Raw genomic sequence first — 17,328 nt, 5'->3', positions numbered from 1 at the left:
TATCTTAACTTCTTTGCCCTCTTTCCTTTCTTTTGCTGCGTATTCCCTTAGTTTCTCCTTGTTTCTTCTTTCCTTCCATATTAGGACATGGTCTATGAATATGTCTGATCCTTGCAACCTTGCTTTTTCTCTCATAATTAACCCTTTTTCCTTCCTGTTTCTACATTCCGCGCCATACTGCAAATTCTCCCTGTCTGTATCCACGTCCTCCTAAATGTTATCTCCATCCCTAATCTGCTTTTTATTCAATTTTCCATCGTTTTCTTGTCCTACTGCTCATTCTGCCAACCCGTTATCATTAGGTTATTCCTTTTCCTGTCTCTGTCTCCCTCCTCAATTCTCCATTCTAATTCTTCCGTCTATTTTCTATTCTTTCCCGCCTCGGCCCCTGTTCCGTTTTCCTCAATCTCCCCTATTTGTGTTTCTCTATTTTTACATTTCTCTTCCCCTTATAACACTCGGTTAATACTGTCCTGCCGTGTTATATACCAGGGCCAGAAGGGCCCTGTTTATTGTAAATTAACGTCGGGCGTGCAGAAGGCACGGCTCGGCCGACTCAGATCATGCACGTGTTTTTACACGAGCCCGCGGAGGCGGCGTAGGTCGGGTCGTAGGAAATAACACACGAGAAATTTAGATAAGGAAATGTATATTCAATTGTAACTATACACGGAGGTGCAAACGCCGCACACTTCGACGAACGATAAAGAGAGACGAGAGATATTACCCTGTCGACGTGAGAGAGTGAGAGTGCAGGTACTTACAACTCGGTAGTGGCAGTAGTACTTGACGCAACGGACGTGGTCCAGTCTCGGACGTGGAGATGTACAGTTCGGGCGGGCGTCGCAGCAGCTCGTCGGTAACGCACGGACGAATATCGTTCGCTCTCAAGATGCTCGCAGGACTCACAACAAATCCGCGTATACAGTAGCGCGAGCTACTCGTGTGGATAGCGCAGCGAGACTAACTCTGGTCGCGGTTTTCCCGGCCGTCGGCACATCGTTGTCATATCTCGCCAACGCTGTGCGGCCAGGCGGCAACCGAGCTACCTATGCTCTCACTCTCTCTGTCTCTATCTTGCCTCGTTTCTCGTTCTTGCTCGTTTCGGCGCTCGTTGGCAGCTTGCTGAAACAATAATCTTATTACATTTAGTACATAATTAGCCGTTAGACATTTGACGTGCACTTGGCCGTCACACCCTTTTTCGAGTTTTTCAATCTTCTCTAGAATCCCTTTTAGTTCCTCTCTTCTCTCTTTTCTTTCCTTTCCCTCCCCGTCCCAATCCCTTTTATCCGCTTCCCTGTTTTCTTCCTCCCTCTTCGACGCTTCCCTCCATTCTTTCTGTTTCTTTTCCTTCTTCTTTTACTTTACCGTCCATCATTTTTAGCCCTTTCTCCATTTTTTTTATTGATTTTTTCTTTTAGGCCCATATACCCCTCTCTCTCTCTCTCTCTCTCTCTCTCTCTCTATATATATATATATATATAGAGAGAGAGAGAGAGAGGGGTATATGGGCCTAATATATATATATATCTGCACAATATGAGTCGTACCAGTGTATCTAAGTTGACCAAGCCGTGCCTTCTGCACGCCTGACAGTCAAGAATTTGATAAGAATTTTACGGCATCTGCCGCGAATGTACATAGCTCGCAGATAGTAAATCAGTATATCTAAATAATTCGAGAGCTGTTACAGAGTATATGCCAGGAGGTATTTGAACAATACCTTCTAGAACCTCAGACAATTTTTATATCGCATGCAGTCCTTTTATATGGAATGTTAAAGATCATATTAAAATATTTCATACGTACCCTACTGATGTCCGTATCGCTTTTCCATTCTGGACGAATAATATAATCCTTGTTTGAAGGTAATGGTACTCTAGCTCGTGCTACCCATCCAGGATCACCAGGTCTTAAAGGTCTGAAAAAATATAAAGTTAATAAAAATTTCAATGCACTTACACACTTATCAACGCCTGTATCTAACAAATAGATCTAGATACACAAATTATATCCGAGAAAAAGTAATACGAAAAATCTTCTACATAATATTAAATTTTTTATTTGGGAAAACGACGTTTTCTGTAAACATCCCTATATTTCGTTAAAATACTCTGCAACCATTAATTGTTTAACATCGATTGTAATCTTTTTTTATAAACACATGGCTTTATCTCGGAAATTGTATACTACTAGCAAAGAACGCCCGCTTCGCTCGCGATTGATATATTGATTAAAATGATATTCAATCATTCGATGTGCTATTATTAAATATACTGTTCAATATTAGACGTATCTTCTATGATAATTAATTTTTGTAGAACGTTTTTGAAATGGTTCAATTAGATTGTCAGATTAAAAAATTTCAATTAATCAAAAGCACAATTTCAAAAACGTTTCATAAGAATTAATTATACTGCCAAGTGTAAATAAATCTATTTAATACAACTAACATTTTATAACAGTAGTTATAACTACTAGTTTTAATACATGTTTCTTCAAATAAGGTTTTACTATTTGAAAATTGTATTATTTAATTATAATAACAAACTTAATAAGCGTATCATAAAATTTTAAGCGAATTTGATAGGGTACACACACACACACACATGGGTGGTTCTCTGCTAAATCAGAGATCAAAATTTTTTGTCTTCTTTAACCCACGGTAAATATATTCCAAAAACAGTTCCCACCCTGTGAAACGCAGAGGGCAAATAAAATACTAATATTCATATAAATAATCATTTACAATAGTATCATTTCCAGGCTTCTTTACAAAAACAGTCATGAAACAAGATTAGTGGAGACGATATCTGCACAAATTACTATTTGCAGCATTCCTTTCATCCGCACCAAATCTGCAGATTACGTCTTGTAATATACGTGAATACATAGAGCAGTCGTCATTTCTCATTCACAAACAGATATCTTTAAAAAACAAGATCATATCTGCACAAATGATTATTCGTAACATCCCTTTCATTTGGATAAACTCTGCAGATTACGTCTTGTGATATGCCGAAATACATAGAGCAGTCATCACTTCTCATTCACAAACAGATATTTTCTAAAAACAAGATCATATCTGCACAGATGATATTGCGCAACATCACTTTTCATTTTGTAGACGCGTTTTTTTATAGCGATTTTTTAGTTTTGAGATTTTAGTTTCTTTTAATAAAGTTATTGAAAAAGTTCATAAAAGGAAATTTCTAAATATGTATCTGAAAGAGAATAAAATTACCTATCTTTTTACCGAGGAGAATTTAGATTATCAGTCGTCGTTCTTTTGTTATACGACAAAAAGTTAAATTTTTTCAAACCTTTATAACTCGATAACTACTCTATAGAACTTTTCAAAAAAAATGAGAACTTCTTTGTGTACAAATATCGAGTTATTTTATTAATTATTTCCCAAGAAAAATCTTAATTACTGAAAATCTTTTCCCAACGATGACTCCAGAAAAAAGACATGAATCATATTAAAAATTTAGATTTAGATAGATTTCCTTGGTGCCTTGATCCCTTTCTTTGGGCTGCTTCAGCTCCATTACATTTTGAGATATTTGAGATTTAATTTATACATGATTTTGTTAAAACCGTTTTAACTCAATAACTGCACTGCGAAACTTTGTACAAATCATGGTGATTAAGGATGATAAGAAAGATGGGACGATTGCCTTGCAATCAATCTTGCCTTATTTCGCGGGCTTGGAAAGTTATAATAATCAAATTTTTTGTTTCACCCCCATCACTGACACCCCACCCCTCTACCTGATTGACTCATATAGAGTACATGCGTCTAAACTCTCAAATCGTCAAAAGAATATCATACATCCGTACCGAATTATTAGAAAACATGTAATTATCTTCCACTAGCGAAATAGGAGAAAGCTATGTTTTCAACCCCTTGAAAATAGGGGATTCCTGCTAAAAATAAGTGATTGAAATCGATTGAGAAAATTTCAATTCATTTCTATTGTAATCCTGATTTGCGGTATGCAAATTAGAACTAATTCAAAGAAGATGGTTATTTAAAAAAATTGAAAATTATTTAAAATAAATCATTGAATTTAATTAAATCTTATTTGTCAGTTTAACCAATCCTATCGGTTTCAATCGCCTAGAAGACCATACAACTGAATAATATTGAATGAGTCTCAATGAAAAAGTATTTTTAATTAGTTTTAATAGTCAGAATAATGATTAAGGATTGCATTTCAAAAAAAAATGAACCGTGCAATCAATCACATTCAATTATATCCAATAGGTTTAACTCATCTCTTAAAATGATTGTATCCTATTACTTTCAATCACCTGGAATACTATACAACTGAATAATAGTGAACAAATCTCAATATAACAATATTTTTAATTAGTTTGAATCGATTCAAATTATTTCTAAAAATAATGTCTTGCTTATCAATTTTAATTGCTATTTTGGAAGAAAAAGATAATAGTTTTCAATTGATACCAATTGATTACTGATGTATTTCAATTGACTTGCAGTGAACCCTGTTGGAAAAGGTCGATAGAAGTTGATTAGATCACTTATCGACTTGAATAGTGAATCTTAATTTCACTTTTTGCATTAGAACTTGATAAAAAGTGATAAAATACGATATAAAAATCAATATAAATCGATAAAACTTAATATGAAAAATTACAATTGAAATTGATAGAATTTCAAGAAGATCATCGTCTATCGATTACAATTGCAATTTTTCATATTGAGTATTATCGAATTATATCGATTTTTATCGTATTTTATCACGTTTTATCAAGTTCTAATGCAAAAAATGGAATTAAGATTCACTATTCAAGTCAATTGAAATCTTATCGACTTTAATGCTGAATTCTAATCGATTTCAATCGATTTCTATTCACTTTTTCCAGCAGGGATTCCACCCTTACTCTCCTTATCACCATGAAATACTTTCTCTTTTTGTAAGAAAGAACCTCCAATTTGTTGAAAAATATTTATTTTAAGAGGAGATAGTCAGAAAAAAACTATTTGGAAGTAAACTTTAGGGGTCATTTTCACCCCGAAAAACACGTGTCAAATATTGCTTGATGTACTATAACATATCGCCAACTCCCACTTCGTTTTATATGCTATACTCGTATGCAATAATTGTATTAATTTCTATTTCTGACTTGATTTCTTTATATCTTTATATCTTTTCCTGTAGAACGTTAACAAAGTAATTAAACTTAAATGGACTGCTCATAAATTATTAGACAGCCGCGTAATTCAACGATTGGCCTCAATAATAAGCAAGCATTAGCAAACAGTTTTAAAAATTCATAGTACATACATCATTATTATTATTTAATTAATGATGAAATGTGGATTGTCAATTGCTCTCACGACAACGCTTCGAACATCATAGGCTTTTGTTACGCACACGACTACATTCTAGCGACTCCACTTTTACAATATAATAATATTAAGTAATTAGTAAAAAGGCGATACATAAAAGAAAAAAATATCAATAACCCCTTGAGTCAGTCAATGAATCCACCCCTCATTTTCTCCAAATTCAGCAAGGGATTTCCTTGCGATAAAGCATTTTTACTGCTGTTGTGTAAAAGGATGGCCTGTCGATGTTGTGGCCTGTAGCGGTTGCTGCTTTATTTGTACATTTTAAATGAAATTAGTGTATATGTGAGTATACATATTTATGTCATCAAAAACCTGTTAAAAAAAAAAATGATTTTTGAACAGGGTACAATTTAAATTGAAACTTTTTTATGTCAAAGTATAAAAATAATCATTAAATATTTTTAAGTTAACTAAGTATTATTACATCATGTCCTATAATAATACGAAATTAACTTACTGTATTAGCTAATGATTATTTGTGTGTCTGTTCAGTGCTGGTTTTGTGTTGTATTGTATATGATAAAGGTTTTCAAAAAAATAATTTGAAAATAAAAAAAATTTTGTGATTGAAATTTTGATACAATATTTTCAATTAATATTTATGATCTGCAATGAAAAATAATAATTTTTAATGAAAGAAATATATGTTATGCTATCTGAAAAAAATAACGAATATAATTATATATATTCAACATAAGCTGCACTTTAATTCTCGCAAAAAGTTTCGATGCGCTTCGTTTTCTATTCGAACTAACGAATTTTGACTTAGATCCGACTCCATTTTTAAATATTTGTGGGTACAGCTTTAATATAATTAAAACAGAAATATTTTATTAAATTTAAAAAAAAATATATGTATACTTGTGGGATTCAAGTATAAACTTCTAGTCCAAAATTTCATTCTAAACTATATTTTCTATTACTGAATTGTTTTCATTTTTATTTTGAATAAACAATCGATTAGGATCTTTGCATCTAGATAATGATACATACAACTGCCCATGAGAAAATAACGTTTTTTTTAACTATATTCCTACACTATCGAAACTTCGTCCTTGAGATTTATTAATAGCCATAGCAAACGCTAAGACCAAAGAAAGTAGTTTTCTGTATAAAGTAATTGACAATGAAGAAGAATTTTCGGTATTTAAAGTAATGCTAGGTATTAAAACTTTATTTCCAATTTTTTCCCCAGTTATAATTTCGGCTTCAATGTTAGTATCACATAGATCACGTAAAGTTAATTCAACAATTTGTATAGATTATTTAGGAATCATAGAAGCTTCATCCCAAATAATCAAATCTGCTTCTCGTAACTTTTTTTTATCAGATTCAAATTTTGTAAATGCAATTTTTAACAAATCTAAAGGTAAGCGAAAAGGTCTCTGACTCTTCATTCCCTTTGGGAGTAATATTGAAGCTATTATAACAGCATACATCTTGCAGGGTTCAATCTATTATTTCTAAAGCTTTTTTCAGAATCATAGATGCTATCTCCCAAATAATGAAATCAGCCAACCTTAAGATTTTTCAATCTAATTCTAATTTTTAAAAAGCAGTATGCACATTATCCAAATTCGAAGGTAATCTCAAAGTCTTATGACTTGTCATTCCTTTTGGTGATAATATATAAGCTATTGATAAGACTTGTTTGTTCAATAAAATATAATAGTCAACTAAAGTTTTGTGTAAGAAAGTTTTTCCTGAACCTCCAGGACTATCAATAAAATAAATGTTAGTTTTGCTGCTAATAAGTTCTGTGAAAATAGAGTGTTGTTCTTCATTTAATTGATTTACCATTTATTTGGAAATAGTGGCACTATGCATTATATTTATGGAGAACATATCATCATAAACAACAAGATTAGCAGGAATGATTTTCTTTATTTTTTATAAAACTTTCAGTAAAAAAAATTTTAAACATAATTCAAATTGTATTTCCTTCTATGCTTTCTGCTAATATGAACCAAGCGAAGAATTTACGTAATTGAAAAGGCAACATTATTTGACAGGCCTCTTCAAAAATAATATAAACACAAGAGTCATCAGCTGTTAAACACATAGCAAGTGCTGTTTCGTTATAAGTTTAATACAGTTTATTATCATAAGTTCGCAAACCTCCAAACGAAGTAGCACCTATCAATAGGTTTAGTATCAACTTCAGAAAAAAATCTTTCTATGTATTTTGGAGATACTAACTACACTTAATCGTCCGAAGGCACCATATTTATAGTTACTCGATAGTTTTATCCAAGATTTTTAACCAAGTTTTATCCAATTTCATATTTTTTTAGAATTCATCTGTTTTATTTAATTTAAAGCATGCTGTTAAAGTTGTTTCTGTGTTCAGTAATGCTTCTGACGGTTATGTTATTCAAAAATAATTTTTTGTTGATCTTCAATATAAACTGCTTAACGAATTACAGTATGGCTGATGCCATATAATGGAAATTCTCGTAGTCGCCAAGCTGCTTCCATTCCGCTCAAATACCTCCCATCAATAAATTGAGTAATTTCATTATAAACTATAGCGCTTAGTTAAATAATTTCATTATCATTCATTTTTTCCCTAGGAAGCCTTGTAATACTAACTAGCGGGATGAACTTCGCTCCTAACGCCGCTCGGTTAAAATATATATTGCAATAGTGATAAAGTTAGAGATTTGTTAAAATATTTTTATTTATTTACAAAACACGATAATTACGCATTGATTTATATTGGAAGTTGAAATTGTGAAACTAAAAATATTAAAAAACTATGATAGTTGAAAAAATTAATTTTATATATATATATAATTATATACAGGGTGACCCAATTTAAACGGGCACCGGTAATAACTCGTCAGGGACAGCCTTAATCGAAAAAATGGTAGAGACCAGAGTTGTAGGATATCGAGGTGTTCAAATCCAAGGTCACTATCAGACTTCTCCCTCGATATCCTACAACTTTGGTCTCTACCATTTTTTTTATTAGGGCCTTGCCAGAGGAGTTACTCTGCTGGATCGTGTTGAACTGGCCGCATGACCTTGAGATGACCTTCGGTACCGCAACCAAAAATACCATTCTGAAGGTAAAATTTTCCGCTCTTTCCATTCCCGCAATAAAAAAATAGGGTTCCTATTTCAAAAATCAAAGTTGACCTTCAAATGACTTGGTCAAGGTCACCATCTGACTTCCTCCTCGATATCCTACAACTTTAGTCTCTACCACTTTTTCGATTAAGGCTGTCCCTGACGAGTTATTACCGGTGCCTGTTTAAATTGGGTCACCTTGTATATATATATATATAAAATTTATTTTTTCAACTATCATAGTTTTTTAATATTTTTAGTTTCAAAATTTCAACTTCCAATATAAATCAATGCGTAATTATCATGTTTTGAATAAAATAAATAAAAATATTTTAACAAAACTAATAATAGAAACCACCCATTTATATATATATATATATATATATATATATATATATATATATATAAATTTATATATATATATATATATATGTATATACACAGGGTGGGCCATTTTAATCAAACCAGTCTAATAACTCCTAAATTAAGCCATGAACAGAAAAATTGTTCAGATGAAAGTTATCCAGGATCAAGGGGGACATCTTTTTGTGCAATTAGTTTGGACCTTGAACTCAAATTTCAAGGTCATTTGAAGGTCAATTTTTTTTTTTTAATAGGAACCCCTGTTTTTGATAGCAGATTCGGAAAGAACAGGAAATTTTACGTCCGAAACGTCCGAAAGTCAACATCCTCTAAAAGCTCTGACAGTCGATCTCTGAGCAATGCCAAATAGCTATTCTGGTTAACATTTTGACCGAAAAAATATGGCCCAATCAGGTAACCATTAATGATCCCACACCACACCATTAAACTCCATCGGTTTTGATGGTCAATAGCCCTGTACTAGTGGGGATTTACAGGTGACCAGTAGTGACTATTGTGCCTATTTAATTGACCATCACTGCGAAATATAGCCTCGTCAGAAAACATAACAAATCTGAAAAAATCAGGATCATTTTGTAAAACTCCTAAAGCCCACTGGCAAAAGTTAATACGCATTAGAAAGTGGCGTGGCCTCAGCTCATGAACTAATCTTATGTGGTAATCGTGATAGTCGAGATTATTGAGAATTCTCAATGCTGTTCTTCGTGGTATACGGATTTCTCTTTCAATTTGTCGACTACTAATTTGTGGATTGAGATGCACAGATGCTAAGGAGGCATATAACATTAGGATCATTTTCGTTGTATTCGTGGTGTCTGCGTTGACGACGAAGATGTCCATCACGAGCTCTTCGAAGTAATCTGTGTAATGTGTCGTGAGTAGGACGCCTTCTTAGAGGAAAGCGTTCAGCGTAGAGTCGCACCGCGGCTCTGGCATTGTTTTAGGTTTCGCCTAAGATCATTATCATATCAACAATTTTATTGGATTGATAATCGCCCATGTTGAAAATTTTGTTTATAATAAGAAAAACTATTTTATTTACATTCACTCTTTATTGAAATTGAAACTAAACCAAAATAAGAAAGTGACAACAAAAAAAGGAGGAATTTTCAAACTGTATAATTTTTAAATCAAATTTGTAACTTCTTATTTTCTTACGTTAAGACATTGTGATTTAAATTGAAGACAGCGTGAAAACAATCGTTACAATTCATATTAGATTAAAGAAATTCAACTTAAAAAAAAACATCTAAACTGGAAATGATGCACTTTGGCAAATACAATTATTAAAATTTTTTTTTAATATTACAAAAGCAAAATGCTGTTTAATATTTTATCTTAAATAATGTATTTTTTAACATCCTACCTTTATTGTTTAACCATTTTTTTACGCTTTTGAAACGTTAAACTTTTACTTGACTCTGCTTCGACCGTGAATGAATTGACAACATTGATTTTTAACGTTCCATTTCCCACTCCCATTAAGAACTCAGATATTTAAAATTATCATGTTTACTTCAAAATTTACTTTTGACCACTAAAAATTTGTTAATGAATGTTAAACAAGCATCCTAGTGAGAGGCGAGGGGACTCATAGTAAACAAGCACCCCAGTGAGAGGCAAGGGGACTCACGTTAAAAAAGCACCCCAAAGGGAACATAATCCTAATACGTCCACGTCGTTGTTCCTGGGTAGCGCTGAAATTAGGGAATTATTTTGTTTTCAAGGTAAATATTTTCATGGTTATTGTCACATTGGGTTTGAATATTCATCATAAAAGTACATTAACTACGATTATTCTATCAGAAAATGCGATTAAATAGCAATTACAGTATTTCTTAACATTTGACCTTGAAATGACCTTGTGAAGGTCATGAAAAAAATTTTGAAATACCGTTTTGGACGTAAAATTTCCTGTTCTTTCCGAATCTGCTATCAAAAATAGGGGTTCCTATTAAAAAAAAAAAAAAATTTGACCTTCAAATGACCTCGAAATTTGAGTTCAAGGTCAAAACTAATTGCACAAAAAGATGTCCCCCTTGATCCTGGATAACTTTCATCTGAACAATTTTTCTGTTCATGGCTTAATTTAGGAGTTATTAGACTGGTTTGATTAAAATGGCCCACCCTGTATATGGGTGGTTTCTCTGTCAAATCGAAGATCAAAAAATTTTTTTTCTATCCCACCGTAAATTTGTTCCAAAAACAGTTTCCAATGCACCTGAATTTTTTCAGAATTTTAAATTACTTTTTACCAAAATGGTAGGGAGCCAAAGATGCCAATTTTGGCAATTTTTGGGTTTTTAGTACAAATTAATTAATTCATAGCTCCTCAGGGAAGCATTTTTGACTATAGACATGAATATACTTATTTTTGTAAAATTTGCTCACTTTTTCAATAAAAATACCCTTAAAGTTATATATACATGTTATACCTATCTTATAAGCCATTTAAATCTTAATATTGGTGAAAGTAAGAGTTCGATCTGGACTACGACCACTAAAAAATTCATGAAGATACCTTTTTATAGTGCAATAGTTCCTGTATGGATCCCCGAATGTCAGAGACCCTGTATCCTTGGCTAAAAATGAAGATATCCATAAAGTTGTGCTAAAATGATTAAAATTCATAACTAAAGTTCATAATCAAAATAAAAAAAATCACCGTAGGAGAAATTTGTTCCTTAATGTCCATCATTGACTAAAAATTCAAAGCTTAGTAATCTACACTATATTGAAACACTAAAATGAGCAATTAAGTAAAAATTCACCGGAACTAGTGAATCTTTCTGGGATGATAATTATTTTATGATAGATATGTGGTACAAACATAAATACATAATCCTACTGAAAAAAAAGAAAGAATTAAATACACTTCACATAAATTACATATAGGTTTAAAATAATGATAAATATTTATATTTATGTGATTTTTTTTTGGTAGTTGATTAGAAATAAAGTATATGTATAATTGTATACATATATCAAAAACACAGTAAGGTCCAGATGTGTCGGATGCTATAAATGATAATCTTTTTAGAGAAATATGGCAAATATGTTTATTTGTATTTATAATCTGAATTATTTTTTAAATCATATGCGCCACATAGATACATATGTATGTTTTACATATATCATTAGTAGTGATCTTGAGATTTGGTCCAGATGAAAGGGATGCTGCAAGTAATCATTCGTGCAGATACGATCTTGTTTTTTAAAGATATTTGTTTATGAATGTGAAATGACGCATGCTCTATAGATTCACGCATATCACAAGACGTAATCTGCATATTAGGTCCGGATGAAATGGGTGCTGCGAATAATCATCTGGACGTAATCTACAGGTTTGGTCCGTATGAAAAGGATGCTGCGAATCATCATTTGTGCAGATATGATCTTGTTTCATGCCTCTTTTTATAAAGAAGCATGGAAATGATACTATTGTAAATGATTACACAAGCCCACACAAAAAAAATGAACTTGTATCATCATTGTCCATCGACAAAACCCATGTACTCATATGTATTTATGTCGCTACGCATAGGGCAGTTCGGTTTCCGCCTTTTATTTATTACTCGCTTTCGCTCGCCTTTCTCCGATTTGCCGAGGTATTTCATTATTCATGTTGCTACGCGTGGGGCAGTTTAGTTTATGCATTTTTATCGGGATTTGAACCCCCACTCTCTGCAATATCGGCTCTCCGAGCTGCCTCTCCTTATCTTGTTTGAACGAAGCGGGAGCGGGGGGGACCAATAGATGTGCGGCAATGAAGCGGACTACTGCGCACGCGCGGCATCCCGGGACGAGATAGACTCAATGGGAGTGAATTGGCGACCGACAAACGTCACGGCAGCGCGAGAGACCGATCGTCACCAAAGCAGCGGCAGCTCTTTCCCCCCACCACGCACTCTTTGCCGCGCATGTTAGCATGCTTGCACAGCTTAGCTCTTCCCTTACATATCAGCCGCACTTATTTACACACGCTACATAACGGATTATCTCGGATTACGCACGTTGTGTTATAAAATATCGTACGATACTATTATTCTTATTATGTTTTCTTTATTCGTATTATATTTTGCCTATCCTAAATTTACTAGTTAATCAATGATTACTTCACCTAAGATTTTTTAACTCACTGTCAAAGTTGCAATTAAGTTGGAAAAATAAGAAAATGGCGGGGATTTACGCATCAAAATCACTAAATTAAAACCGCTGCCAATTTATCGTGGCTTCCTCCAACTAAATTTATAGGTCCAATAAATAAAATATTGTTTTAATATATCTATATATCTGCTTGCTAATGTATGAGGCGGTTTTTAATACATAATTTAATATAAGTTTTGGATGGTTCATTGTCCAAAAGTTTGCAGACCCCTCTGTTTTTTTATTATAGAATACGAATACTGTCGTCAATTTTTTTTCACAGAAATTCACGCATATTTAAATAGGTTCGTAACCAACCTAAACATCAAAACAACAGGTTATTCATTAAATAGGTCTCTCGCGCAATTTTCGAGCAAACGATTTTTACATTTTAAATATTTAGTTGAAAACCGCACGACAAAATCGTTTAAAATTTTAGCAGAAGATAGCTTTTTCATGGTGAATCACCAATTAAAATTTTGAACCATTTGACTACATTGTTTTAGAGATATAAGGAATAAAAAATGTTCAAAAAAAAATTGAAACCTTGATATCTTAAGAACGATAGGGGTTTGAAAGCTGCGCAATGAACTTAGCCAAAACACATTAAATATCTACTTTTTCCAAAAATCGTAAGTGCAATAAGGCCTTTTTGCGTACGTAATCAAAGCACAAAAAAAATCAGTTTTTTCAGTTTTCGATTTATTATTGAAAAAATAAGTAGTTAAATCACTTGAAATTTTAATGGGACTAGGAATGAAGGCGCGCTCCGCGCGCTCTTGATTCTATATCTGTCTAATAACACTGATAGAAAATCTACCATGAGTGTTGGGCGGCACACTAACGTCTGCTAATATTTTATAAGCATATAAGATGTTACTAAATCACTCAAAACTATTTTTTAATAAATACATTAATAATGCTGAATGTCGTCATCATTGTTTTGAATAGTGAATTTGAAGAAAAGTTCAGTATAAGAGTCAGTGGGTTTGTCTATCATTACAATGCCATTTATTCGCATTATAAAAAAGCTATACAACTGAAATTTTACACAGATACTTACTATGCTACGTAGAAACATGTAACCTACATGATTATGATTTAACTGTTTTCATTCATATTTTCACATCGAGGCCCATATGAATTTTTTAATTTAGTGTATCAAATTTTGCTTGTAGACAGTTACACAGAAACTACCATCTCTAGCACATTGTATTTCTGGTTTCCAGTGTATTTTTATATGAAGAAAGTGATAAGTATTTTAGCTTTTTTGTCAAGGCATTAATTAGAATTTTGACTTTTAACAGTTGTGAGAGATTTTGAGACCGATACCTGTTTCTCCATTTTTGCATTTTTTTTCACATTCGAAAACTAACAGGTCTATAAAGCTCATATTTTGCATACAGATTTCTTTTGTGATTGTGGAAAGATATTTAAAGTTAAATCAACGTTAACTGAAATACTTTTGTGTTCGACTACAACACCCATGATAATTATTTAGTCGTGTAGCATGAGTTTGCATTCACATCAGTGTCGGAGTCAAAATCAGAAGTTTTTCAGTTAAGGTCGATTCAACTTTAAATATCTTTTCACAATCACAAAAGAAATCTATATGCAAGATATGAGCTCTCTAGACCTGTTAGTTTTTGAATGAGAATAAATGCAAAAATGGAAAAACAGGTATCGGTCTCAAAATCTCTCACAACTCTTAAAAGTCAAAATTCTAATTACCTAAAACCTTGACAAAGAAGCCAAAACATTTATCACTTTCTCCATGTAAAAATATGCTAGAAACCAGAAATACAATGTGCTAGAGATAGTAGTTTCTGCGTAACTGGCTATAAGTAAAATTTGACCTGCTCAATTAAAAAATTCGCATTCGCAAACAGCCACATTTTCCTAATTGATCAGTATATAAGCCCTTTATTGACAAAAAAAAAAAATGTTATTGCTTCATTATGATTAAATATAATAAACTGGACTTTGGTTGATTGATCACAGTTCATTTTTATCTGTTATTTCGTTGCGGAATATATCAAACTCACCTAAACTTTTACTTTTTTAAAAGTTAATTTTTTGAGATTTTAGTCCATTTTAGTCAATTTTTTTAGGTATTTCATATTTCTCCTAAAAATAAAATATAAGCATCTTTAGCACCCTTTGACCATGGTTTTATTGTAACATTTTTATCACTAACATGAAATCACTGATTGTTCTGATACACTATCCTCGAATGATTTCTACACCTAGACACCAAAACCAAGTGCGAACTACCTAGACCTCGTCATCGGCTACCCTGTACACCAAGACGCCGTTCACGTATGATGTATGTACGTAGAAATGAAAAACCACGGAGCGCACCACATGAACTTTGTCATCGGCCACCCTGTACACCTAGACGCTGTTTCCGTATGATTCATTTACCTAGACACTAAATACCACGGAGCGCACCACCTAGATCTTGTCATCAGTCACACTCTACACCTAGACACCGCCCTTGAATTATTTTTACACCTATACACAAAAACCACGAAGTGCACCACCTAGACCTCGTAATCGGCCACTCCGTACATCTAGACACCGTCTTCCAATATCCATTTATCGTCTCTATTTATCTCGACCAAAATTGCAGATTTCATCTTGTGATATGCATGTGCGTCATTTCATATTCACAAACACATAGAATTAAAAAAAGATTATACCTGCACAAATAACTATTTACAGCATCCGTTTGATCTCGACCAAAACTGCGGATTTTATCTTGTGATATGACTAACACTTGCAGCATTCGTCATTATATGTAACGAACACAAAACTTAAAAAAAAAAAAACGATTATATCTGCACGAGTCATTATTTGTAGCATTCCTTTTATGTAAATCGAATCTGCAGATAACATTTTGTGATATGCATGAATACATAAATCGTCATTTCATATTCACAAACAAATAAGTTTGAAAAAATTATATCTGCACAAATATTTAATCGCAGCATTCCTTTTATCTGGACCAAATTTACTGATTTCATCTTATGATATGCACGAATACATAAAGCATTCGTCATCTCATATTCACAAATATATGGCTTTAAAAAAACCAGCATATCTGCACAAATACTTAATCGCAGCATCCCTTTCATCTGGACCAATTTTAAAATAATCTTTATTCATCCATGTATATATATATATATATATATATATATATATATATATATGTGTCAAAAATATAAAAAAAATTAATTAATTGCGTCAATTCTTTTTTAATTGTTATAACAGCTTCCAATCTACCTGGACCAAATCTCGAAAATGTTTTTTAGTAGGAATGTATATTTTTATTATATGTACCTGTTTTTATTAATCAATAGTTTTTTGTTTATAAAATACATCAAGTGTTGGACAACCGGACGGACATTTTTCAAGTTCTTTCACTGTTAAAAACTAATTAAAATTTGATATATTTTTTTTTAAATTAATACTTTTTGAATTATTTTGAAATAAAAGATCCTTTAATTCTTGAGGATGATGTGTCATCATCAAGGGGCGCGACAGCGCCGCGCTGGCAAGAAAAGTACGAAGTACGATTTGTTGACGGCGCAACCCTATATACTTTGAAATTGGGTTTTCTTAACCTTAAAAAAAAATCTCGAGAGCATTTAAATCATTACTATTGCGCGTATGCGCAATCTGTTGGTATCTACTTGAATATATTAACCTAATCTTTCATGATTAAAAAGATTCATCCAAAAATATTAAGTTATTAACTTAATATTGCAAGTTGAAAATTTGCTCGGTATATTTCTTTTCGTTCAGTTTCCATCCTCTCCCGATTTTTTTCGTCTCCTCCAGTCACGTGACTTCCGGTGAGGTTAGGTATTATACACCAGTGGTTAAAGTGGTTCATCTACTTTACCGACATTCATCTGCTACTCAGCGACACACGCGATTATATGCATATAATAATGCTATACGATTATATGCGCGATGCGATCAATGTCTAAAGCAAAAGTAGCCTATTGTCTATCGAATAGATCAAGATTTCATGAAGTGCAATAGCAAGGAGGATATGCATTGTAAAAGATGTGGAATCTCCCAAAAAAACTTTTTTCAAAAGTGAAAACCTTGGCAAGAAAAAGACTAATAAACGTAGTAAATCTCTAAATATTAAAATTTCAAGTAAATGTTTTTTGCTATACGCATTAAGATATAAAATTAAAGTTAAAATTAGTTTTCCCAAAAAATGATATCTTAATGCGTATAGCAAAAAATATTTACTTGACATTTTAATATTTAGAGATTTACTACGTTTATTAGTCTTTTTCTTGCCAAGGTTTTCACTTTTG

At 32.5% G+C, this 17,328-nt stretch overlaps 1 protein-coding gene across 2 annotated transcripts in view; it reads right to left on the bottom strand.

Moving 5' to 3' along the window:
- The window catches only part of LOC100117445 (protein IWS1 homolog), a 74,702-nt gene that overhangs the window by 15,818 nt on the left and 41,556 nt on the right, over positions 1-17,328 (bottom strand). For both annotated transcript variants that reach the window (XM_031933068.2, XM_032602178.1), the window contains one exon: positions 1,813-1,924. In XM_031933068.2, coding sequence (XP_031788928.1) covers positions 1,813-1,924 — 112 coding nt within the window. The remainder of the gene's footprint in view (positions 1-1,812; positions 1,925-17,328) is intronic.

The sequence above is a fragment of the Nasonia vitripennis genome (assembly GCF_009193385.2).
Source record: "Nasonia vitripennis strain AsymCx chromosome 5 unlocalized genomic scaffold, Nvit_psr_1.1 chr5_random0006, whole genome shotgun sequence".
NCBI lineage: Eukaryota > Metazoa > Arthropoda > Insecta > Hymenoptera > Pteromalidae > Nasonia > Nasonia vitripennis.
Note: the sequence above shows the minus strand (reverse complement) of the source record. Positions and strands in the feature narration are given on the sequence as shown.